Below are 25,783 nucleotides of genomic sequence, written 5' to 3'. Positions count from 1 at the left end.
ATTACTTTTTTTACCCTGTTAAACTTTATTTAAAGAAAAGTTTTCGAGATAGTGACTCACTATGTTCATTTTGTGATGCTGAAGAACAATCTATGTTTCATTTATGCATTTTTTATTGTTACAAATGTTTTCTTGTCATACAAGGATATTTTATTTGGTTGTCATAATTTTGACAGTCATGTAAACTAAAGGATCATTTTTTTTATAAATGTATTTATCTTAGTTACTTAGCAAATTTTTTTCTACATAATTGTACATTTCAAGGTGCTAAGCGATATTTTTCTGTTTTTTTGTATAAGGATCTTAAGTCTTACTTGGACACTCTCACTCATTCCAGAATCTCCAAAGCCCCTAAAATTGCACTTTTTTCCATCATGCCACGTATAAGACGACAGGAAAAATGCCTCCGACACAGATCCTCTTTTTAAAATATGTTTTTGTTTTTTGAACATTTTCGAGTTACAAAAAAGTAAAATGTAGTACAGAAGTGAAATTGATTTATTCATGAATACAAACCATAAATGAATGAATTACACACATAAACCGACATCAGTCAACAAGATCTGTAGAAAATGCAAAAATACAATTTGAAAGTGTAAAAAGTACACAGCAACAATCATTGTAATATTCACAAATAATTCATAAAAAATTTAAATTCCATTTGTCAAAGGATCTGTATGGATGTTTTGTGATGCTACCTGATGTTTTCCCCATCACTTGAGTGAATCCTCTGATGTGAATTCAGGTGAGAGCGCTGTGAAAAACATTTCCCACACTGAACGCATTGAAACGGTTTCTCGCCGCTGTGCACCACTGCGTGTCGTGTTAAATTACAGTTTTTGGTGAAGCTGCGTCCGCATTGGGTGCATGTGAACGGTTTCTCACCTGTGTGACTGCGCAGATGTTCCTTCAACAGACTGAATCGCTTAAAGCTCTTTTCACAAAACGAACAGCTAAACTGCTTTACTCCATCCACACTCCAGCGCCTGCGAGATCGAAGTCTGCGGACGGCACCACCATACGCTGGAGACAAGCTCCTGGAGGTTTTGGATTCATGCAGCATGTTGTTTATCTCTGCATTCTGTGTTCTCTCAACACGATAGAAATTCTTTCTATGTGGTTTTGTGTTGTCGGGCTGTGAGAAGATGGATGTGTTTGGTGTGGAAAACCTCTGGATATCCCGGCTGGGTTCAGGAACGGATGGCCACAGCTGGGCATCTCTCTGGACAAGTGCATACCTCAGGTGATCTCCTGGACCCATGTTGGATTCAGATCCTTCTGTTTTTAAGTTCCCCTCTTCTTTAATATCTTTTTCAACTTTGACTTGCAGTCCCAGATCGCTTTGACAACCCTCATCAAGTTCTACTTGTTCATCAGGTTCTGCGTAAGTCTGTGTGGGTATAAAACTTGTGTTTGGGACCTCTGGATCTTCAGAAAGAGCTTTCTGACGCTCTATGTTCTCCTGAGGTTCGATTTGCTGAAGATTCGGCCGCTCCAGATCGAATTGAGAATTTCCTGCATCTAAAACAGAAATAATACACGTTAAAAGAACAATTCTCTCAAAAATAAAAATTCTCTTTGTCGATCCAAAATGTCTATCTTCTGTGAAATATTAAAAGAAATCTGTAGCATAAAGTCCATGTTTCTCTTTTCTATATAACACCAATGTTTGTGTTACTGTTTATTATTATTATTTTTATTTATAAAACTTAGTTCCAATCCTTGATTCTGATTGGTTAAAAGCTGTGTTTGTTTTTTGATAAAACGCATCTATGACAGCTGTACTGAATGATTCTGTGTATCACTCGATGGGCAACCTTCCGATCTTTCTGATGAAGACAATACAGAAGTGATTTAAACTGCAATTCATCGACTGGCCACTGGAGGCTCCAAAAGGGAGTCAATCCCCATAGACCCCCATGTTAAAATGCTTTAGAGCAGTGGTTCTCAAACTGGGGTCCGGGGCTCCCAGGGGGGCCGCGAGATGTTGCCAGGGGGCCCCAGTTTTATGACATTTTATAAAATACATTAATTTATCATGAATTCTGTGAAATTAAACCTAAAAAGAAGTAAGGCTACTAACCAACAGCACTTCTTTGTATAACTTAATATGTTTTGTTTAATTAAAATGTTAAATTGTAGAACAGTTTTTTGTCATAAATTTTCTTTGGGGGGGCTGCGAAGGAATGCACCGTACACAAGGGGGGCCGCAAGCGGAAAAAGTTTGAGAACCACTGCTTTAGAGCAAAAAATATTGTTTACACCCTGGTACAAAAACGTGTTTTTGGTCTATAGCTAATTTTGCCTTTCATGACAACTGTGAGGGGGTGAATTTTTTTGTAACTCATCTGTTTAAATGATATTAGTAAGGTACTCAAGGCTGTGCTGTATCGTCTAAGCACAGCCTCGAGTAAGTTATTAGTTCGATGTTTAATTGTTCATTTCAAGTAAAACAGTGTATGTGTGTATTAGTTCTTGTGTGATGTCTGCACATCTCTCACCTCCTCCTGGCTCTTTTTTATTTATGATGGATGGACTTCTGATTTCATCATCCTGAACCGAAACAACCTAGAAGAGGACAGTGTCTTCATTCATTCAGAATTCAATTTATGTTTGTGTCTGAATGTTTTTATATGTCACCTCCTGATGGATATTGAGAATGGGTTCTGGATCTTGATCTCTGATGACATCATCATCATCTCTGACACAGCCAGTCCTGAGGGGTGTAGGATATCGATCTAATGTCCCACTGATCCAAACTGAAACACATAACACATCTGCATGATTTAAACATCATTAGCACCAGTCAAAACTTATAAAGAAATGTGTGCAGGTTTCTTATTGGATCATCTTTCATGATTTGGATTTATTTCTAATGGGATCCAATAATAATGCTACTTTAGATGAATTCACTTCTACACATTTTGGGGATTTAGTTTCTTAGTCGCCTCTGCTTGGCTTTTATTGTGACACTTCTTGAATCTTAACGTTTGTGAAACAGCAACTGTTCAATCAGAATGTTTTAGACAATAACTGAATGTAAAATTAGTAACCTTCAGTATTTATTTATTGTATCATTATTATTATTATTATGACATAGGTATGTTTACAGTGTAACATGGTATTACCATCATCACTGTATGACAGTATGAGCACAGGGTTCTGGCTAGAAGGGATACAGCTACGGCCAAATCTCGCGAGATGTTGGGATTAGGATTAGGTTTGGGACAGTGGTGTACACCATGGCCGTTTCTCAATATGCGCTCATCTGTACTTGTGTTCTTGTGGACTTCATCAGTCGCCGCCCAAGTACTGTGCAATTCCAAGTTCACATAACATCCCCGGATGTGTTCTTGATTCGCCCATTTGATCGAGGATGCATTAGGTGGTGACTTGTCATAGATATGTACACTAGATGTCGCCTTGGCTACGGCAGTTCATTGGACAGAATGCGTCAACTAGAGCCGCCATTTTGAAACAGGGGAACCCCGCATCAGCGTCATTGTAGGCAATGGTGTTAAGGAAATAAAATCACCATAAATCGTCATGAATGCGATTTTCTTGTTTTTCTTTTGGTTTGTTTCAACAGTCAGACATGCATTTAGCATTGAGTCCAGAAGTTTTGATATTATGAAAATCTACTTTTTCTAACTATAATGCATAGTGCTAGTAGGCCTAACATCCATACACAGCACAAAGTCCGGCATCGTCCATGAATTCGAAGTACAGGCGGAGATAGCAGCTTTACCTAGCTACTTCCTATGAGAAGACCCCTGTTATAAGATGGCGGCGGTTTCGACGCATGCTTAGAACCCCAAGGCGACATCTAGTGTATATATCTATGATGACTTGTGTAGATTATGACAGCCAAGTTTCTCAGAATGCATTTCGCGTCAATGGCAATAAAGCTTAAAACCTGCACAATATTTACAATATTAATCTTTATGTGTCATAAAATGTAGTTTTAAAAGTCTGTTATTTGTTATTATTGTTTTACTGATGTTAAAGTTTCATAACCTTTACATATATTTTCTATATAATCTTAACAGTGTAGTAAATCACTGCTTTTTACTTTAACTGGATGTTTTTCTTGTGCTTATTTCATGTTGTAGAAACATTTTGCAGTATTAAAATAAATGGATGTGTTTTATTTGGCAATAAATACATTGAAGCTAATCAGCGTGACCTTAACCACATATTCATATTTTCAAAACAGAAACCAGCAGGGTTTTGCATTATTGGGTTTTTTTATTGTAAAAATACATTAAAATAAGAATAGCCAGGGCTGTATGGTAAGACTGAATGACGACCTAAAGTACTCTGCTGTAGCCTAATATAACCTGACGACTTCTGCGAACTACAAAGGACGCAATTAAGTCCGAACTTGCCGTTCTTGGTATTGAGAAACGGCCCGTATACCCACTAGAAAAGGTCACTTTAAAAAGCGTGAGAATCGTTTTGTGACAGAAGTTCAAATCTTTCCTCCTTTCATTCATAAATGTACATGTAAAGTAGCATGCACACTTGCTATTTTGGTGGGTTGGGTTGAACCCCATATACAGTAGGCTATATATTTGTTCGACTTTATTGGGTGCAACAAAAACCCACAAGGGAATGACATCAAAATCCCGCGAGAGCGATTCAAGAACTCATATGGAAAAGTCTGCTTTGAATCGCTCTTGCGTTACTTTGACATCAGCAGTCTGTCTGCGTAGCGCCAAATGAAGCTCACATGAGACTGTAACCAAAAGCACCTGTGGAGAAGTGAAGTAAACGAGTGAAGAAGTGAAGTGAACGAGTGGAGCAGAGCTACGGAACATAATACAATCCGGAGAATTAATAACGCATATGTGACTAAACAACATTTAATTCTTCAGTCGAGTTTATTACTTCATCTGAAGGTGAGGATTCAAATAAGTTACACTAAAATTAACCCATGATAATATCCTGAGGGGTTTTTATATAATCCATTAACTTTAGCTGATGTCAGTTCCTCTTTCAGAATGTTTGCTTGTGCTTCAGTGTTAAACTTCCCTACTGAAAGTGTTTGTTTATATTTCATTCTTAGGACAATTTTATATGCAAAAAATAAGCTTTTTATATCTACTACAATGGAAATGAGAGATAATGCATGTTCTTCTTATTAATTAAGAAACATTTAAACCATTAAATTACTGTATGGTAATGTTATCAACTGTCATACATGAAGATGCATAACGTTACTGTATGTATTTGTGAGTGTTTTGGAGTTTATGGGGGCCGTTTCTCAATCGGAAGGCTGCAGCCTCCGGAGGTCGCATATGCAGACTGCATACGTCATCAAGCCTGGTTCATTTAAGTAAACTGAGCATTACATTCGCAACTCATAAGCATTACTATTAAGTAAGAAAAACAGTCGTCAACTGTATTATTGTCATATTCTGAAATAAGTCTTGATGACGTTCAGTATGCAGCCTAAAATTGCGACCTTTGGAGGCTGCAGCCTTCGGATTGAGAAACGGCCGGGGTGTGGCTCTGGGACGAGTGAGTACAGGTAGGGCGAGAGGGAAAATCATCACAGTATACTCACAAAAATCTAGACTAACGTTACATCACTGGTTTGGGGGTAGAATTGGGATGAAAAACAGAGGTTCTGGCCAGATAGGATACAGCTAAGGCAAAATCTCGCGAGATGTTGGGTTTAGGGTTAGGTTTGGAGGTAGGATTAGGATAAAACAGCGCTCTCATCCGGTGAGATTTCAAGAGATTTTGGCTGTTACCACGACCCTAAAACAGGTGCAGTATTTGACCTCTGACCTCTCCTCTTAGCGCGTCCTTTGACCCTCCTCAGTTCACTCTCCATCATGACGCATTTCCTCTTCAGAGCATCGATGTCCTTTCGGCTGCGGCTCAGCTCCACTCTCATGAACGCGCAGTTGTCGTCCACGTGACGGTGGATTTCTGATATCGCCGCTTTGGCCAGCAGCTCCATGATGGACATTAACTGCGTCTGGAAAGAGCAGGACGACATTTCTGCGACAATTCACGAACAAAATAAACCCGAGAGCGAGTCTCTTTTAAGCTTAATGTGTTTTAAGTCCAACCGAAAATTAAAGCAAACGGAATCGGATCATTGTACGCGTCCAGTTGTTTACAAACCACGCGTTTCTTTCTTTTCTTCTTCTAATGAAGTTTAATGGCGGTTGGGAAGTCAATCTTTGATGTATTACCGCCACCAACTGGACTGGAGTGTAAAGCATTAAAATTGAGGATGAGAAAGAAAAACTTTGTCACCGAATAATCAAACTTTGGTGGCACAGATCTCATGCCTTTTTCATACTTAAAGATGTACAGATCTGCACACACATATTATACCCCAATGTACAATATACACAATATGCATATACAAGACAATGTGTATATGCCTACATGTGTACATAATATTAAAATTTTCCACACACATTTAGGATGAAGAGACGAAACAGTGACAAAAGAATTCAAATAAGAAATAAATCAATGATTGTTTTTAAAATCATAAATCAGACTATACACTGGCCACTAGTTAATGTAATTGCTGCAGTTGTGGTCTTGACCGGTCTTGAAATAAAATACTGAAACCACTTAGTATGAGAACAAGACTGGTTTTACTAAAACACTACTTGTATAATTAATTTTTTTTTTATTCTATATGAGGAGCTCAGATGTAAAAGCTGCTAAACGCCACCTCTATCAAAAATATAATAACGATATTAACTGAATGCTATCTGCATGTATTATAAGTTTATCAAATACTTTTGCTTAAAATCCCAGCCTCAGGTCATTCAGAAATACTGGTTTGTTGGCAAAGTCCATGATTTAAAAAAATCAGATAAAAATACTAATTTACAAAAAAAAAAAACATGTTAGACCGTTTGGCATCTGAGCTCTTCATATCAAGTTTTGTGTTAAATGTTTTTTGTAAAGATGCTTTGTTATACACCTTGTGAAATAGCCATTGGAAATAAAATTTATCTGATCAACAATTACAATCACTCAATGATTTGTAATTCGTGTGCTAGCATGGTAGTACCATGGTACATTTTCAAAAAACATGGTAGTTTTAAAAAACACTAAAATACCACGGTACTGGAATTAAGTACCACAAGTATTATCATTACCAATAATGTATCTTTGTCTCTCCAGTACAATTACATTTATTCATTTAGCAGATTCTTGTATGATTTAGTAATTGTGTGTTTGTTTTTACTTTCTGTAAGTGGTATCAGATGGTAAAGCCAAACATAGAAACTAACGGTATTTTACCATTGCATTTTTGTGGTATTCAAAAAGCATACCACATAAGTGCCATCTAGAAAGAGTTAAATGAACATTGTTGGGTATTGTATAATTGTCCCAATCTTACAGAGAGTTAAAAAGTAACTGAAGCAGAGTTAAAAGTTGCAATCTGTAACTTTATCCTCTCTATTACCATCTGTGTTTGAAACCTAAAACTGCATTTTGCATCTTACTTGTAGAGTTATTTTCTTAACTTAGGTTTAGATGTTGGCTGTTTCATTAAAGTCACCATTATGGTGATCCGTGTTTGTTTTAGTTGGACTTGATTTGGACAGCAGTGTTCATTTAACTTTGGGGTTTTTGCTGTGTACCAACGATAGCAGTGGATCAATCTGGGTTGATACTATATTACACTACTATGGTAATCATCCAGTACCAGGGTATAAATCAAGGTATTATTATATTTGAGACTGTCAATGTACCATGTTACTGCCGCAATACTTTACTCTTAATATGTTATGACCTCATTTTGCTTTCCAAAAGTGTCAATATCTGCACTGTGCTTTGTGTTTGGACATCTGCATCCAGCTTCCCTACTACTAAGACTAAAAGAAAGATGTGAATGGCCCAATGTTTCTCATATGAAGCTGTTATACAGAGAGTCTCTACACAGCGCATGTCGAGATGAAGGCGTCAATAAGAAATGGAGAATCAACACAGAGAGAAACCAGAAGACTCAGGAAGTTACTGAGGGAAGTTTAGTGGTTTCTTGCGTCACAGACAGTTTGCTGCTCTGAAGCTTCAGCCGGTGCAAAGAGAAGGTAAGAACGCATTGTTTTTTTATTGCTCTTTGTGTTTCTCATCTGAAATGTTTTTTTCGAGTTTTGCTTTAAAGATGCCGGATGGTGCAGCCATTGGATGATACACTGGTATTTACTGTGGAGTTTAAAGGTCTAGGTTTATTTCATGATGTTAGCGTGATGTGCTCACGGCCCTCAGAACTGATCTCTCATTTCCGCAAAGCACCAGAGAGCGTGAGGAACAAACATGGTGAAAAATGTAATTCTGGTAAAACTTTGGAAGACACTTTGAGATATACGACTCAAAGCGGAGTCTGAATTTGGATCTTCTGAGTTATTGATGGCCGGATATCAAAAGTAACAGATCTGAAAGGTTCGAGGGTGTGGCCCGGAGCTGGTGCAAAACCAAGATGAGGAAATAGTGTTAGGTTAGGGTGCCATGAGGCTGCGCTGAGCTTTTATCAAAGGTCTGCAGAAATAAGCTAATCTTACTGTGTATCATAGTGAAGCAATCCAGCAGTGTCACTATAGCTCATTGAAAATGATTGCTGATTCTTTTCTAGGAAGATTTTAAAGGCTCATATGCTGACAATTTACTACATGATTAAAATAATTTGAAAAGACTAAAGGAAACCATATACTTACAGTGTACATTTATGCATCATGTAATTGGGATATATTGTGATATACCAGCAAAAATTGTGATATTTTGGTGAGATGCACCAATCTAAAGAGGCAAAAACCACATCAGAACTCCAACTGTGTGATTATTTTGAATTGGGTCACAATGACAACAGATTTGCAGTTTGTACGCCCAGCATTTCTAGGATTTTTAACCTACATCATACATCAGAGTATTTTTGATTAAATGGTTTAATATCCTTCTTTTGGTTTGCTCTGTTTTGATTTTGTCCTATGTTCTGCATCTATTCTTTGCTCTTCTTTTACAATTCCTGTGTCTGAGGTGGCTCTTCTCAATACCTAATGCTAGTTATGCTTCATTTTTATCTACTAATATGAGAAATAAATATGTAAACAAATTGTCATAGATAGACAAAGAGGAGAATTACAAAGTAATTTGTGTATATCAAAGCTCATACTATTTTATATTGAGCCTTCAAAGTGACTCTCATGAGCTTTTATTTTTTTTGTTTTTATTTCCAATGGTAAAGTAAATCTTTGTTTCTTTTTTATAGATATATGTCTATATCTTATTTCACCCTGGACAACATCCATTGATCCAAACAGTGATGCACAATGTAATCCGTTACAGAAACAAATCCAATCAGAGTTTCTGAAACAGCTGCGTGTTAAATCTGAGTTAAACTGAAACTAAACCATCAGCTATTGTGCAGTAGCATCATGTGGGGTTTAAGATCGGCAGTTCGTACAAATGTTCATTAAAGCAGGTCACACTTATACACAAACACAGTAGACCTGCATGTTTGAAGGGTGGTAAAGAGAAAGAAACCATGAGACGGGGCCGGAAAAAAGGAGGAAACAAGGATAAGGTGTTCGGATGTGATCTGCAAGAGCATCTGCAAGCCACTGCACAAGAAAGTAAGATTATTGCTCAAGAGATGTTTGTTCATTTCTTGCTTTAGCTTTGAAGGAAATCTGATCAAACTGTCGGTCTGTTTGTCTCTCATGATCAGTTCCTCAAGTGTTACGTAGCTGCAGTGAATTTATTGAGGAATATGGAGTCGTTGATGGAATCTACAGACTGTCGGGAGTCTCATCCAACACACAGAAATTGAGGTAATTTGCTTTCATTTCAAGATACCTGTCAAAAAGTGTTTGGACACACAAATAAAATCAAATAAAATAATGCCTCCAGGGTAAGATTCAAATAGCCCTGTTATAAGATGACTTAAAGAAAACATTTGTTGTAGTTATGCAGCTGTTACAGTAACTTACTGTAGATTTAAATGTATGTTATTTACTGGCAACAGTTTGTTCAAAATTAAATGAACATTAAACATTCTAACATTATAAAATATAAAATAACAGCCTCATGCAAAGCATTCTGGGAACCCAAAAACCCCATCAACCTTTTTCTGTTTTTATCCTTCAGATTTTAAGTCCCAGAATGCTTTGCATGAGGCTGTTATTTTATAGTTTTATTCTTTTTTATACAACATTAACAATCTTGCATTGGCATCAACTTACATTATAGAATAATAAATGCTGATATATTGATTAGGTCATGTTAGCTTATCCATTTACCCATGTTAACTAAGGCCTTGTATAGACAGACACAGGTATGTTTATAACAGTTACTTTTTTATGAGGTTTAGTCATTCGTCCACACAGAAACTCAGTATCAGGTTACTGAAGCCGAACATTTTTGAAAACCCCTGCCAGGGTAAAGATTTTCAGAAACGCAGTTTTTCGCTTCTGCTTAAGGCTTCTGATTGGCCAACATGGCTTTACGATTAGGGTTATATCACCGCCTGCTGGTCTGGCATGCTCTTGACAGCATGTGATAGCGTGTTTTTGCGTTTTCTTGTAGGTGGAGATTTCTTTTAAACCGAGCATGTGTGAAAACACAGGAGGAAAAACTCTGGTTATAAAAATACCCATGTCCGTGTGGACTAGGCCTAATACAACCTTGTCCTGAAACCTTAGTGTCTCTGATGTGACTAGTATGACTGTGCTTTGGTATTAATAGCTGCAGCGCTTTTATAATTTACATGTAGAAGGAGTTCATCAATCATTATCTTTCTATCATGAAGAAAACAAATATAACAAATGTATTTGTAGAAGTGTAACACAAACGCTGTGATTTTTGCAGGAGTGAGTTTGACACTGAAGGACATCCTGACCTGTATAAAGATGTTTATCTACAAGATATTCACTGTGTCAGTTCTTTATGTAAAGCATATTTCAGAGAGCTGCCCAACCCTCTGCTCACATATGAACTCTATGACCGTTTCGCTGTGAGTATAGGAGTTATGCTACAAAATTTATTTGCTACTATATAATGGCAATGTTTATGTTTGACAAGAGCAGTTTGAGTAAGATCTAGATTTGTATTTTATGTGCTTTGAATTCAGACATTGTTCTCTCTTTCTGTAGGATGCAGTGGCTATTCAACTGGAGGACGAGCGGCTGGTCAAGATTAAAGAGGTTCTGAAGGATTTACCTACACCTCACTACAGGTAAACATGTTCAGTATAGGTGTGTCATGTTGTATGTCCACTGTAATTTAACATTTACTTTCTGCTAGAACTCTGGAATATTTGATGCGACATCTAGTCAAGATGTCCGGATTCGCATCTCAGACCAACATGCATTCCAGAAACCTGGCCATCGTCTGGGCTCCAAACCTTCTCAGGTGTGTGTGTGCTTTTTGTTATTTATCATTCATTGTCAAATTCAAATTTTATTTATATAGCACTTTTTTACAATGTTGCATTGTTTCAAAGCAGCTGTATATGAAAAAAGGACAATGCACACTGTTAAACATTTCTGAAAAAATACTGTACTACTGGCAGCGGTTTGCCAGTAACTTGCTATAGATTTAAATGCTTTTTTACTGGCAATATTTTGTTCAAAGTTAAGTGAACCTTAAACATTAACAAGTCTTTATCTTTACGGAATAAAACTATAAAATAACAGCCTCATGCAAAGCATTCTGGGAACCAAAATCTGGAGGGAAAAATGAAAAAGGTTTATGAGGATTTCTGGTTCTCAGAATGCATTTTTTTGTTTACAGTGCAGATAAAATTATTAAAGATGTAGAATAGAATATACGGGTTAATTGCAAATTTGATTGTTCTCATAAAAATATTGTAATGAACCTACACAGTATATATTATTTACAGAGACTATAGGACATTTAGTTCATTTATATGATAGATGACAAGTATGACAAGCATATTACACCAGACATGACTTTACAGCATGCAAGGAGATGGCCCTTAAATAAAAATTACTTGTGACCCTCATCACTCACACTGGTATGTTTGTAACAATAGACAACAATACATTGTATGGGTCAAATTTATTAATTTATTAAGTAAAGATCATGTTATATGAAGATATTTTGTAAACTTCCTATCGTAACTTTATTTATCAATAGTAATATTTGTTGCTTAGAACTTTATTTGGACAATTTTACCCATACGGCAAAAAAATAATTTTCTCTGGCCAAAAATATGTTTTAAATGTATTCTAAATACATTTTGTAGAAAGAAAAGCTTAATTAGACATATTTTAAAATATATATATTTAGTTTTAACCCTTATATAGGCTATTTACATTTATTTCAAAATGTATTTCAGGGACAACAAATGCATTTTCTAATTTTACAACCCATATGGCAAAATATATATTTTTCCTGGCCAAAATATAAAAGTATGTATAAAATATTAAATTTAAAGTATATTTTTGCAGTTTAAAATATATTTAATTAGAATCTTTTAAGCCTGTTATGTTTACCAGAGTTTTTCTTCCAATCCAATTTTAATATAAATGCTTTAAAATATATTTCAAAATAAACAAAAAATGACCAACATTTTTGTAGACATATTTCAGTACATATACATTTTTTGTATATTTTGAAATATGTTTAAAATTACATTTGAAAAAAAATCTTTTTTGCATATATGGGTAAAGGCGATTTTCTCAGTATTTAGATTTTTGCACCCTCAGATTCCAGATTGTCAAATAGTTGCGTCTTAGCCAAATATTGTCATATACTACAAAATCGCACATCAATAGAAAGCTTATTTATTCAGCTTTCAAATTATGTATAAATCTTAATTTCAGAAATTCAGGTTTCAGATTGATCCTCACATTTACGAGCAGGAGTGTAACAAACAAAGAAAACAGAAATACAACATTCAATAATAATTCATTATGAATAAATAAATTAGTTGTTAGCTTTATCTTTAATAAAAAGCAATATTGTGTTTGTTATTAATGGTTGTGTAATTTTTTTCTGAAGGTCAAAAGACATTGAGTCGACCGGTTTTAATGGTACCGCAGCATTCATGGAGGTGCGAGTTCAGTCTATTGTAGTGGAGTTTATTCTCACACATGTGAAGGAGCTTTTCTTTGGTTCAGGTACTTTATCTTTTTCAAAATTCAGCATTTTTCTTTGTTTTTCATCTGCAACATAAAATGAAACATTAAAGGTGTAGCGGAGGATTTTCTCGAATTTTAGAAAAGAACCGCCTTCTCCACTGTTTTAAAAAAATGCAATTGCGCAACACTCCTGATTGACAACTAGGAGGACCAATAGTCTTGATGATCCACCTGGAAAAAGAAAATCCTCTGCAATACCTTTAACCCGGTGAAAGTTAAAGAGGTTTGGTAATTTCATGCTACCTTTAATGCATTTTCCACCCCATATCAACAAAGGATTGGCCACGGAGCGTCGGAAGTCCCTCCCCTCACCTTCAATACTTTCCAATCAGGACGATCATTTCTTCAAGTCGCTGCCCCTACACTGTTCGGGAAACTTGAGTCCTGGAGATGGACCGCCACTCATGCGGCCGTACCACGCTATTATTGATGGCACTGACAAGTAAGACTGGATAGGCGTATTATTACATCCCTTAATCCCTTTTCAGTCATGTTTTACTGATCATGTTAAATCTACACTATTGACCTCACGCTTCTGTTCAGGAGAAAAGGCTCACTCAAGGGAAGAAAGTGGAAGTCCATCTTTAATTTGGGTGGGAGACTTCAAGATCCACGCAAGAAGAACAAATACTGCCCCAAAGGTACCAGATTCTGAAATCATCAGATTATTCAACATAAACACTTTTACATCCAGTAAAACACATCTTTGCTCCTTCTTAGATTTGCTATTTACTGTTTTTACCAAGTTTCTATTGTTTCTGTTTGATTTAAATCCATAGAGAAAGAGACAACATCTCTAAGACCTGCCAAAAGTATGGACTCTCTGAGCTCAGGGCCTTTTGCGGTGGAAGGTATGAAAATATATTTTGTATCAACAGATGCCTCAATTAACAACGGTAATCATAAATATTATTTTCATGTTTTTTTTAGATGCAAGGCATCCTCCAGCTCGGGTCCTGACCTCGGGTCACTCAGATGCCGGGGCTCCTGTTGGTGGAGGCGTGTCTAGTGGATATGCAGTGACGTACAGACGCACGGGCGGGGCACAGGTGAGCATGGTGAGCAGTGGGACTCCGGGCACTTACAACCGCCTGGATTCAGCGGGTGGAGCCGCTGGAGCAGAACGCTCCTCGCCGGGTGTGTCCAGGTCACCGGGAATGAACAATAAAGCAGACCGTCGCGCCGGGATCCACATATCCGGGCCTTTTTCAGTGACTGTTCCTCTTCACATAACGTCTGGGTTGGCTCTGGGTGTGCTGCACGGGGGCTTGTCCGAAAAGGAACAAACCGCTCAGGAAGACGCTGATAAAGAACAACTTGGAGCGGAGGAGGATGAGGCCATGTGGCAGGACGTCAAGGGTGCAGAGTCGCTGTCCACTGATGCGAGCAAAACCGATAACAATGATGTTAAAGAGAACAGAGGAGACATGCAAGGTCAAGGGGATTGTGGGAGGACGACAATGCAGATTATAAAGGAGAAGGACACACTGGATGAGGCAGGTGCACCAGGCGCTAAAGAAGCAGTGAGGGCAGATATGAACCAGGATCAGGAGACTACAAAGGAAAAAACAACACCTCTGTTATCACAGACGTCCGCAGAGGAGGAATACATGGGTAAGCCGGAGGATTGAAAGTGTAGGAACAAAATTAACAGTGTGTTTGTGGGAGGGGCTTAGATAATGAATTTGAGTAAATTACACCCTTCTCTCATTATGCACTTAGCCTCATGTCAGATCAGATGTATATGACTTAATTTCTTTAGCTTGCCTTACATACATAAAGATTTTTACATAAAATGCAATTATTGGCATAATCACATCCATCTATTATAAAAGTGCTCCGAACAAATCCAACGTGTTAAAACATTTCCTCTATTTTTAACAATGGGTGTGTGAGAAACCATTTTTAACTTATTTAGTAAAACTGAAAAGCAAAATTTATATTAGTGTCGGGGGGAAAACTAGCAAACATTGTGTCAGGGGTCAAGAGTCCAACTAAAATAAACACAGATCACCATAATGGAGACTTAAAATGAAACAAAACATCAACATCTAAACTTAATAAGTAAATTATGTTTTATACAGCAATACTTTAAGAAATTGCTGTAGAAAACACAATTCACTTATTAAGTTTAGATGTTGATGTTTTGTTTCATTTTAAGTCTCCATTATGGTGATCTGTGTTTGTTTTAGTTGTTGAAATAATGTTGAAAATTATAAAATGTAATATTCACTTTAACATTCACACCCCAAACAAACATTTTTTAAACGTTACAAAAAACGTTTTTTTTCATTGGCTCAAGTTATAAAATATAGATGTGAACCATTACCCTTATTTTTTTATTTCGATTAATTACAAAAAAAATTGTGTAGTTGAAACAATTAAAATTTTTTAAGTTGAATTAACAAATTCAGAAACTGCAAGCTGTGTCAATGTTTAAATTATCAGGAAAACATTATTAAAAATACTTCAGTTGGTAACCTAAAAAATGTAAACATTTTCAATTTTAATTTTTCACTTAAAGTGAGAAATTTAGATTAAAAAAATTTAGGCGTTACCAGTTAAAGTAATTTTTAAGCTGATCCAACTTTTTACAGTGCATAGCATCCCTGTAATGCAAAGAGCATGATGTTAAGAGTTTGTGTTCTCCACAGATATGAGAGGACACCTCCATCAAAATCAGATCATATCTGTAGATCTGACAGAGACTGATGAGTTTTCTGAGCAGGATGTTCAAGAAGCCTTTGGGTTTTTGGATTTGATGGACAGCTGTGCTTCAAAGGTGTGTTTATGAATGTGTGTTAATGAGTTAAATATTACAGTTACAATGATTGTGTGAACTCTTTACTGTCTACACAGACAACAGCAGTCTAAGGATGCGCTCACATTATCCAAACCAAACCGTGCCTGAGCGCGTTTGACCCCCAAACCTGGTTTGTTTGACTAGTGTGATCGCCCTGTACTGTGCCGTTGTAATTAAACTGTCATTAATTACTGTTTATAGATGGAGTTTTCAGTCGAGCCGCCCTGTTTTGAAGAGGAGGAAGAGGAGGTTGAAGACACAAACAATCAAGCTGTTTCCAGCTCAGTGCAGGAGAGCAGGGATGACATCAGCATATCTCCATTCACACACAAGCCCCTCCCCATTCCTGGAAAATCACACAGCTTACCTTATAAGTCCCACCCCTTCATGCCTGCCCTGTCATTATCATCTGATGATGATTACAGCCTTGAGGAAGATGATGATGATGATGACTCTGATAAAGGTTCTGAATACGAGGACATGTTTTGTCAAAGTGTCCCGTCCAGTGTTCTTTTTTATGGATTAGGTGTACAAACCGCTACCTGTGACATAGATGCTGTCTCCGACAACCAATCGAAATGCTTAGATGAATCGCAGATAATACTTCCTCAGAAGGGCGGTGAAGATCTCCAATCCATTAGCCATTTAGAAGACACGACTCTTACAGTTGCTACATCGATAGAGGACAGTGGAACAGCAGGTGGCGCCTCAGATCAGTGTTTTATTGATGAACATCTTAGTGAAGATTCAAAGTTGGAGGATCTTTATATAGATAACAAGAATGAAGAAAGCAAATCAGATGAAGTGAAAAATGACACGCACACAATGATGTAAGTAGCTTTTTTGTGAACTTTCTCTTTAAATTTGTAATACTTGTGTAACTTTTTACTAACTGTATGCACACAGTGGAGAAGATTGCCTTGAGAGTACAGACAGCGAAGAGGACACATATTTCGGTCCAGACCCCGTACCCCTTTCATTGGAACCCATCCAGGCCGAGATGACCAACGTCAGCGCCCATGAGCCTGATCAAGGACAGTTTCCAGGTGTAGAGGTTCAGCAGGTGCTGCATACTGAAGCTTACACAGCGATTGAGATCACTGTCACTGATTATGTCACTGATGATGTCACCGATGATGTCACCAATTCTGTCACCAATGATGCCACTGATGACGTCACAGATGACGCCACAGATGGTGTCACCGATGATGCCACAGATGGTGTCACCGATGATGCCACTGATGACGTCACAGATGATGCCGCTGATGGTGTCACCGATGATGCCACAGATGGTGTCACCGATGATGCCACAGATGGTGTCACCGATGATGTCACCGATGATGTCACAGATGATGTCACCAATGATGATGTCACAGATAATGTTATCGATGACGTCACAGATAATGTTACTGATGACGTCACAGATGAGGCCACTGCCACAGACTCCACCTCACTGGCTGCTCAAGATGAAGTGAAGATCGATCAACCACCAGAGGAAGAAAACGTGATTTTTCATGAAAGAAAAATAACTGAGGATGAGGAGAGAACGAAGGAACCAAAAGAAGATGAAACAGAAGATGAAGAGAAAAGCGAAGGAACACTGGAGGTTGTGGAGAATTTATTAGAGATAAAAACTCCTGATGAGAAATTGGAGGATAATGAAGAGAATCCTGTAGAAGTAGTTCAAGAGACAGAAGAGTGTTTGAATGACATCACTGAAACAGTTGAAGATGTAGAAGATGAAGTAGAACGTGAGGAGGTAGAGGAACAAGCACACACACATAATGAAGGAGCCAACATGGAGAACACTTCAGAGGAAATCGATATCAAAACAGAAAGGGATGAAAGAAACATTGAGGGTCCTGATGAAGAGTTAGATGTAAATACAGATGGCGATTTCGATGAGGGAAATCTTCCTCATGAAGACATAACTGAGGAGATAGCTGAAGGAACTTCATGTAGAGATGACCACGAACAGACTGCAGCTGTGCCTCAACCAAATGAGGTATCATCTGAAAAATCAGAGGAAGGTGAGATGGAGAAACAGGTGAATGAAGAATCATCTGTCATCTCAGATGAGGAACTGCCACAGACAGCTGAACATCATCCTATTCCAGAGAAAGAGAGTGAAATAACCGCTTCTAACCAAGCATCCAGTCAGATACAGAGATCAGTACCTGTCGTCCCACCCAAACCTCAAAACTCCAAACTAACAGCTCTCACGCTCAGAAAACAGTTTAAGGACAGAGACACAGAAAGGCAGCACAGACACTCGGAGCTCATGGAAACAGACGGGCAACATGACGACAAAGGACAACAACAGCACAACTGTGTTAAACAAGAAGAAAGTGAGGAACAACACAGTGGAAAAGAGCACAGAGATCAATGCTCTGACAGAGAGACAGAACACAGCCAACAGCACAGAGTCACAGAGCAAACGGACACGGGAACGGTAGAAAACGGTAAAAAATCGCCAACCGATGTGGCTGGAATAAGTCAGGAAGATGGGAAAAAGGCTCTGAGAGAAGGTCTGGGTACTGGGGATGCTGGGACAGATTTCAGAAAAGATCTTCACAGAGAAGGAGAGAGAGAGGTGAAGAGGAACAGCGGTATTAGCATCTGTTTCGATGAAGCCGTCGCTCGAGCCACAGTGAAGAGGAACAAAGACAGAGAGAGTTCAGACCGACTGTCAGGAGCTCAGTGGGAGAGAGACAGCAGGAAAGAGAGAGAGAAACAAAGAGAGAAAGATGAAGAGGGCAAAACTGACTAACAGCATTCAAATCAAGAAATTTAAAGGAAATATGAGAAATATTATGTGCAAAAACATTTCACACAACCTTTTTTTAATATTCTACTTACTTTTAAATATACAAGTTTTCTCACAAATGTTTTTATATGGGAATAAAGCAGTTGTATAGTTCATATGATTTGTACCTTATAGTCTTGTTTTAAAAAATAAACCTGTTGTTTACCAGTCAGACACATTTAAGTATGATTTTAAATGTGTTTTCTCACAGAGAAATTTGATGTTAAGTCAAATTTGAATGATAAAAAAGTTATCAAAATCTTAGAAAACAGGCAGGATTATCTGCTCTCTATTGTTGGGGGCGTGTCCACTGTCTGAGCTCAAACCACGCCCACCCGCTGAAAAGCCGCCATCTCGTTCAATTTTTTAAATACCGCTGCAACCTGAATGGATTCTCACAATTGTGTTAGGGGTGTATATAAAAATCCTGAACACTGTTTTACTGTGTAACTCCAGAATTCAGTACTACACCGTTCACAATAATGTGTTTAGAAACAATTCTCTGAAATGACTTTACACAGACTTTAATGAATTGGTATCGGTGTTCATTTCAGACAGATAGTCAGGAGTGTGATGGTTTCATGTTTTGTGTTCAGTGTTCTTTCGGTTCAAAGTGACACAACACAGGAAACAAATGAACACAAGCCTCGGTAGAGACCAAATTGTATCAATAAATGTATGAAAATCTTATCAACAAGCATTCGACGCACATCTTTTGTCAATTAAATAAATAACTATTTCATGTATATTTGTGTGATTTGGTGGTTTTTATTTAAGGGACAAATTACTTACACATGTCAATACAGTATATACAGGGTGGCAGTATTTTTGTTTTGTTTTTACAATATTTACCCTTGTATTACACAACGGAATCAGAGTAAATGAAATGTATTAGTATGCCAAAATGAACATGAACTATGATTAATAAATGCTAGTATTGTTCATTGTAGTTCATTGTTTAGCTAATGCATTAACTACTTGTTAACAAATACAACCTTATTGTAAAGTTACAATTAAATCTAAACTGACATAAATAATGACATAAACTATTTTTATGCATCTGTATTTGTCATTTAACAAAAGTATTTATTTTGTGATAATGTGATGTACAGAAATTGATCCCGGATACATATTTCATCCATTTATTCGTTAGCACAACTTCTGTGTAAGTTGTAGACATTTAGTCCTGTTTATTTGTCATATTTTAGATTGAAAACTACAGTAGCTACCTAGACATAATGTGACAACCACAAAAGTGTTGTATTTGTGTTTTTAAGAATATTCAATTATTGTCTTTTATTTGAAAACAATTTATTGTATTTCTTTTAAAGAAAGAAAATATAAGTATCCAAAGGGATCTATTTTTATGTGACTTTTCCTGTTTTAAAGTTAATTGAGTAGTGTTTGCTCCAGGCCAGCAGGGGGCAGTGTCGGGTGACAGGTTTACTGTAGCTGCGTGAGTTGTGAGTTTCTCATTACTGCAGAGAGCTCAAACCTGAACGCTGTCTCCTCATTTCTCTCCTGTTTTACAGGTGGGTAAATGTACAAAAACACATCAGGTGTAGAATTTGGACATGCAGAAATGCAAATGGGATAAGGGTGGACTGTTTTAGTGAAATAATTTTCATCAGAGTCTGTTAATGATTTTGTTTATAATGAGTTTGAAACGAGTCAGTTCAAAACACACACTTTCTCATGTACATAAAGCATATGATGATGTTTTTTGAGCTTGTAAGGTTAACAGATATGATTAACTCACTGTTTGTTAGTTTTTCACCATTGGCTTAAAATGTTTTTGTTTAATAAGTCTATACAAAAATGTTTACCGTTTAAAATGAAGTTTAAAGTTACCCTTTTATTCACTTTATTAGTTTTGAGCATGATTTTGCAGTACTGTATTAACATGATACTGATAAAATACTGTGAGTGAAAGATTCCAAGTATCTTTAAAAATAGCTGGTGGATATTACCATTGTCTTTGCATTTCATTTTGATAAATAGAGTAAAATACAAGCACAAAGAGTAAGTAAACATGTATTTGGGGCAAATAGATTTATTTTATTATGGATTTTGTAATGACATAGAAACTGAAAATTCATTGTTATGTTAAAGAGACATTGAACATGTAATATGTGAATCAAAAATGACTCTTAACAATAGAGGTGTTTGCTGAAGGAAATTCAGAAAATAAATTACTGCAGAGAGCTCAAACCTGAACGCTGTCTCCTCGTTTCTCTCCTGTTTTACAGGAATTAATCTGTTCTTTACAGTGCCGTTGCTACGGTACCTGTTACAGATTTTTGGTGGCCCGTACGGGGGACGGCAGCATATGCGTAGGCTACAAGCACAATCAGAATCAGCAGTGTAATGTTCCAGGAGCTGACGCCTCTTCCCGTCTTGAAGTTAAAGGAAGATTGGGTGTTACATGTGTGAGGCCAGTGTTTCACCTCATCTCTGGATCGTGAAGATACAACCTACCTCAACCATCCACCATCTCAGATGCACAGGCCCTGTCTTCACCAGACCAATTGCCTGTGAGGTTACGACGGTGCTGCACACGTGGAAGACTAAGAGCTACTGGTGAAAGTGCTACCTGGGAGAGCAACCAACTGTGAGGAGAAGGGAAAAGCAGTCATGGCAGACGCTGAGAGAAAAGGCTTGGTGTGGAGCATCAAGAAGAGTCTACTCATGCTGACGGCCAATGAACTTTTCCAACTAGCCCAGAGTGTTGGTCCTGTGCCAGGGAAGGATTCATCTAAGCTTCAGATTGGTGAAGAGGAGGGCTGCTTTGAGTACATTCTAGCTTTTATGAACAGTGACACTTTGTTGGAATCTGAGGATTCAGGTATGGCCGTGTTGTTAGAGCTTAATGATACTGTAAATAATGTCATTGAGGTTCGTTTTGCTCAACCAAAAACAGGTGCAGGGGATTATGTGCACAACATAATGTCAACCACCCCAGTACTGGGTGAGGATATGACAGTAGGTCAGCCAGAGACAGCTACTGATAACCTGACAACTGCTAACGTGACAGCCATTGGTTCTAATACTAATACTACCCACACAGCTGCGGTTAGCGTAGCAACTGCTTCACCAATCACTAATCCCCTTCTCACACATACTGATGTCAAAACTACACAGAACACTGACACAGAGTTACAGAGAATGCTTTCTAGCTACGCTGAGCTTAGCAACAAAGTCCTACAATACATAAACAACCCCACATCATCACCTACGCTCACACCTACACCAGTACAATCTACACTACAATATAACAACACTCACAAACCTGAACAACATCCACAAGGAAGACATGATCGAGTCGTCCCCCTTCGAGACCTTTCACTGCTTCGTCGTGAGTTCAAGATTCAAGGTGGACAGATTGGTGATCAGAGCTCAGATTTAAGCTACAATAGCATATGCAGACAAATCGATGAAGGTGTTAAAGAACGATTCAGTGAGACTGAGATACTGAGAGGCGTTCTCAGAGTCATTAAATCTGGAAACTTTAAAGACATGCTAATGCACAAGGATGATTTAACAATAGACGAGCTGAAAGGCTTTCTGCAGTCCCATTTAGGTGGGCGAAGCAACACAGAACTCTTCCAAGAGCTTATGTGCACAAAACAAAACGACGGTGAAACTCCGCAACAGTTCTTATACCGTGTAATAGGTCTCAAACAAAAGATCCTGTTTGCTTCAAAATACGCTGACACAGAAGTGAAATACAATGCAAACACAGTTCAAGACATTTTCCTACACGCCATATATCAGGGCCTCAGCCATAAGCATAATGACATACGTCGAGAACTTAAACCATTCCTCTCAGATAGCAGTGTGACTGACGAGACAATTCTAAAACAAATGATGAAGATAACAAATACTGAGAATGAGAGACAGAGACGTCTGGGGTCAGCTGTGAAGCAAAAACAAGTAAGCGTGCATAGCACAGAGCTTGAAGTTGCAGCAGTACAAAGCAGCAGCACAAAGAAAGACGGACAAGATAAACAGCCAAAGGCTGATGCACTCCAACAGTTAACTGAGAAAGTAGAGGAGTTAATGAATAAAGTTGAACTGCTGCAACGGCCACAGTGGATTCAAAACCCAGAATCTTGCCATCATTGCCAAGTCAAAGTGGATCAAAAGAAAGCCAGATCAAATAGCTGTGCTAATTGCCTCGAACAGAATCGGCCAGGGTGCACTCATTGTTTTTACTGTGGTGAAGACGGCCACAGAGCAGTAGGCTGTTTGAAGAAGCCCAAGCGTTCGGAAAACTGGAGCCGGTCCCTGCCACGGGACAAGTAGTGACCGGGCTCCACGTTCAGTCCCACAGTGCTGAGTGTAACGTATGGGGCTCTGCTAATCATACAAAGACAAGTCTAGCTAATCAGAGCTCAAAAGAAAACAATGAACAAGTCAATCTCCAATCCCCCCTTTCCCTACCGACCCAAACAAGTAGGCGCCTGGCCAAGTTTATAGGGGCCAAAGCCCTTGCACGATGTGACCTTAATGGCTTGACAGTCAACGCCTTACTAGACACTGGAGCTCAGGTGAGCATGATTGACAAAAGCTGGAAAGAGAAATATCTACCAGACGCACCCATTAGGCCACTCAGTGAAATATTTGATGAGAGAGAAGAGCTGGAAGTGCACGCTGTAAATGGAGAAATCCTCCCTTTTGATGGCTGGGTCCTCATTGCAGTCCGCTTCAGTGGAAATGGTGCTTTTAGCCAGTCTATCATGGTGCCTTTCCTCATCTGTAACATCCCGCTGGCACAGCCAATACTTGGATTTAATGTGTTAGAGGAAGTGATTCAAAATCAGCCAACAGAACTTGTTCCAGCTCTCACCACGCTCCTTTCTGATGCAATATCTGTCCCTGCTGATAAAGTTGAGCTGCTGGTGAACTTCATTCAGGCTGACAAACCCTCCATGTACCAGAGAGTGTTAAGAACTGGGAATTATGACACTGTTTTCCCAGCTGGCCAAGTAGCCTGGGTTAAGTGCCAGATCCCATCCGCGGTAGCTCAGTCAGACCCTCTCCTCTTGTTTGAACCTGATGGAAACAGTGCACACCTCTCAGAGCTTGAGATTGAGGAGGGCCTACTAGAAATACAGACTGCAAAGAGACCTTATGTCATTATACCAGTGAGAAATAACACTAAACATTCAGTAACTATTCCAAGGAAGACAACTCTTGGCAGCGTCCAGACTGTGGCTAGGGTGATTGAGGCCGATCCACTAGAGAGTTCTAGGCCCAGAGGAGTAGTAGTTACCGCAGCCACAACACCAGCTGCTCAAACTGCTTCAGCCTTGTGGCATCCCCCTGTGGACCTCAGCCACCTTAGTGATGAGGAACAAGAGAAAGTCAAGGAAATGCTGTGGGAAGAATCAGCTGTGTTTGCGCGAGACAGTCATGATATTGGATGTATTCCTAGTCTACAGATGTCAATAACCCTCAAAGACGAGATTCCAGTGCAGAGAGCCTACTCCTCGGTCCCCAAACCACTGTTCAAAGAGGTGAAAGAGTATGTACAAGATCTGCTCATGAAAGGCTGGATTGTGAAATCAAAGTCCTCTTATGCTGCACCAGTGGTCTGCGTCCGGAAAAAGGATGGTACACTCCGCCTCTGCATAGATTATCGTCTCTTGAATCAGAAGACCATCCCTGATCGACATCCGTTACCTAGGATACAAGACCTGACTGATACCCTCGGAGGCTATTCCTGGTTCAGTATCCTCGATCAAGGAAAGGCCTACCATCAGGGTTTTATCGCCAAAGACTCCCAGCATCTCACTGCCTTCATTACCCCCTGGGGGCTGTATGAATGGGTTCGTATCCCATTTGGCCTTTCTAATGCCCCCGCGGCCTTTCAGCGGAGTATGGAGGAGATGTTGGGTTCCTTGAGAGATGATTGCTGTCTTCCATATCTTGACGACGTACTTTGCTATGCAAAAACCTTTGATGAGCACGTGGAAGGTGTCCGCAAAGTACTCCAAGCTCTTCAGAGACATGGGGTGAAACTAAGACCTGAAAAATGTGAGCTATTCCGACAGGAAGTGAGATATGTGGGTCGTCTTGTGTCAGCTCAGGGAGTGAGGATAGATCCCAAAGACCTGGATGCCGTGCGGTCGTTGACCAGTAGGACACCACAGACAGTGGGAGATGTGAGAAAGCTCACCGGATTCCTGGGCTACTACCGCTCCTACATTCAGGACTTTTCAAGGATAGCAAAGCCCATTTATGAGCTACTACAAGTCAAGCCAGGACACGCAGCTGTAGCACGTGGTAAAAGCAAAGGTCCACAATTACCATCCAGAACACCTGTAGAGTGGGCCACCGAACACCAGAAAGCCCTTGACCAACTCGTGTCTCTCCTTGTAAGCCCCCCTGTGTTAGCATACCCTAACTTCAACTCACCTTTCGTATTACACACCGATGCTTCAGACCAGGGGCTGGGCGCAATTCTTTATCAACACCAGGATGGCAAGTTGAGAGTTATTGAGTACGGGTCTAGGACTTTGACTGCAGCTGAGCGAAACTACCATCTGCATAGTGGGAAACTAGAGTTCCTTGCCCTAAAGTGGGCTGTGTGTGAAAAGTTTAGAGATTACTTATTTTATGCACCCCACTTCACGATTTATACAGACAACAATCCACTGACCTACGTTATGACCACAGCAAAGCTAAATGCAGTAGGTCATCGGTGGGTTGGGGAACTCTCCGACTTCAGATTTGACATAAAATACAGACCAGGAAAGTCTAACATAGACGCTGACACGCTGTCACGTCTCCCTTTGGACATTGAGGCTTATGCGGAGTCCTGTACCAAAGAGTGTACCGAAGATGTGGTTTGTGCAGTATGGGATGGAAGTAAAGTAGCCAAACAGAAAGATGTAGCCTGGGTGGCAGCTCTCAACATCTCCTCCCAAGCTGACCAGTCTCTCTCCTTCGATCACTTAAATGCAATTAGCCAGAGTGAGCTTGTGGAAGCACAACGTGCAGATGAAGCCATCAGTGAAATTATCA

The 25,783-nt window shown here is 38.9% G+C and overlaps 2 protein-coding genes across 2 annotated transcripts; one reads left to right on the top strand and one right to left on the bottom strand.

Moving 5' to 3' along the window:
• Positions 1 to 299: 299 nt before the first annotated feature.
• On the bottom strand, positions 300 to 6,772 carry LOC135744070 (uncharacterized). The gene is made up of 4 exons (XM_065262027.2): positions 5,797 to 6,772; positions 2,641 to 2,759; positions 2,502 to 2,568; positions 300 to 1,521 (listed from the first exon to the last, which is right to left on the bottom strand). The coding sequence occupies exons 1-4, from the start codon at positions 6,008 to 6,010 to the stop codon at positions 695 to 697; spliced, it is 1,227 nt and encodes a 408-aa protein (XP_065118099.1). The 5' UTR covers positions 6,011 to 6,772; the 3' UTR covers positions 300 to 694.
• Positions 4,267 to 19,500, top strand: arhgap30 (Rho GTPase activating protein 30). Its single transcript, XM_065262099.2, has 15 exons — positions 4,267 to 4,901; positions 7,843 to 8,075; positions 9,251 to 9,614; positions 9,710 to 9,812; positions 10,849 to 10,993; positions 11,133 to 11,215; positions 11,284 to 11,391; positions 13,006 to 13,124; positions 13,422 to 13,587; positions 13,689 to 13,786; positions 13,925 to 13,996; positions 14,076 to 14,759; positions 15,800 to 15,927; positions 16,150 to 16,778; positions 16,855 to 19,500. Exons 3-15 carry the CDS (start codon positions 9,527 to 9,529, stop codon positions 18,716 to 18,718), a joined length of 4,287 nt encoding a protein of 1,428 aa, XP_065118171.1. The 5' UTR covers positions 4,267 to 4,901; positions 7,843 to 8,075; positions 9,251 to 9,526; the 3' UTR covers positions 18,719 to 19,500.
• The last annotated feature ends 6,283 nt before the right edge of the window (positions 19,501 to 25,783 follow it).

This window comes from Paramisgurnus dabryanus, chromosome 6 (assembly GCF_030506205.2).
Source record: "Paramisgurnus dabryanus chromosome 6, PD_genome_1.1, whole genome shotgun sequence".
NCBI classification, from domain to species: domain Eukaryota; kingdom Metazoa; phylum Chordata; class Actinopteri; order Cypriniformes; family Cobitidae; genus Paramisgurnus; species Paramisgurnus dabryanus.
This window is presented reverse-complemented; position numbering and strand designations above follow the sequence as displayed.

What these genes read in the sequence shown, in the direction of transcription:
- LOC135744070 (XM_065262027.2), bottom strand. Translation starts at nt 6,010, where the DNA reads ATGTCGTCCTGCTCTTTCCAGACGCAGTTAATGTCCATCATGGAGCTG. An exon ending in AGGACGCGCTAAGAGGAGAG is followed by an intron (nt 2,760 to 5,796) that starts GTCAGAGGTCAA and finishes TATGTGTTTCAG; the next exon opens with TTTGGATCAGTGGGACATTA. An exon ending in TTCTCAATATCCATCAGGAG is followed by an intron (nt 2,569 to 2,640) that starts GTGACATATAAA and finishes GTCCTCTTCTAG; the next exon opens with GTTGTTTCGGTTCAGGATGA.
- arhgap30 (XM_065262099.2), top strand. Translation starts at nt 9,527, where the DNA reads ATGAGACGGGGCCGGAAAAAAGGAGGAAACAAGGATAAGGTGTTCGGA. An exon ending in TCCAACACACAGAAATTGAG is followed by an intron (nt 9,813 to 10,848) that starts GTAATTTGCTTT and finishes TGATTTTTGCAG; the next exon opens with GAGTGAGTTTGACACTGAAG. An exon ending in TGGACAGCTGTGCTTCAAAG is followed by an intron (nt 15,928 to 16,149) that starts GTGTGTTTATGA and finishes TACTGTTTATAG; the next exon opens with ATGGAGTTTTCAGTCGAGCC.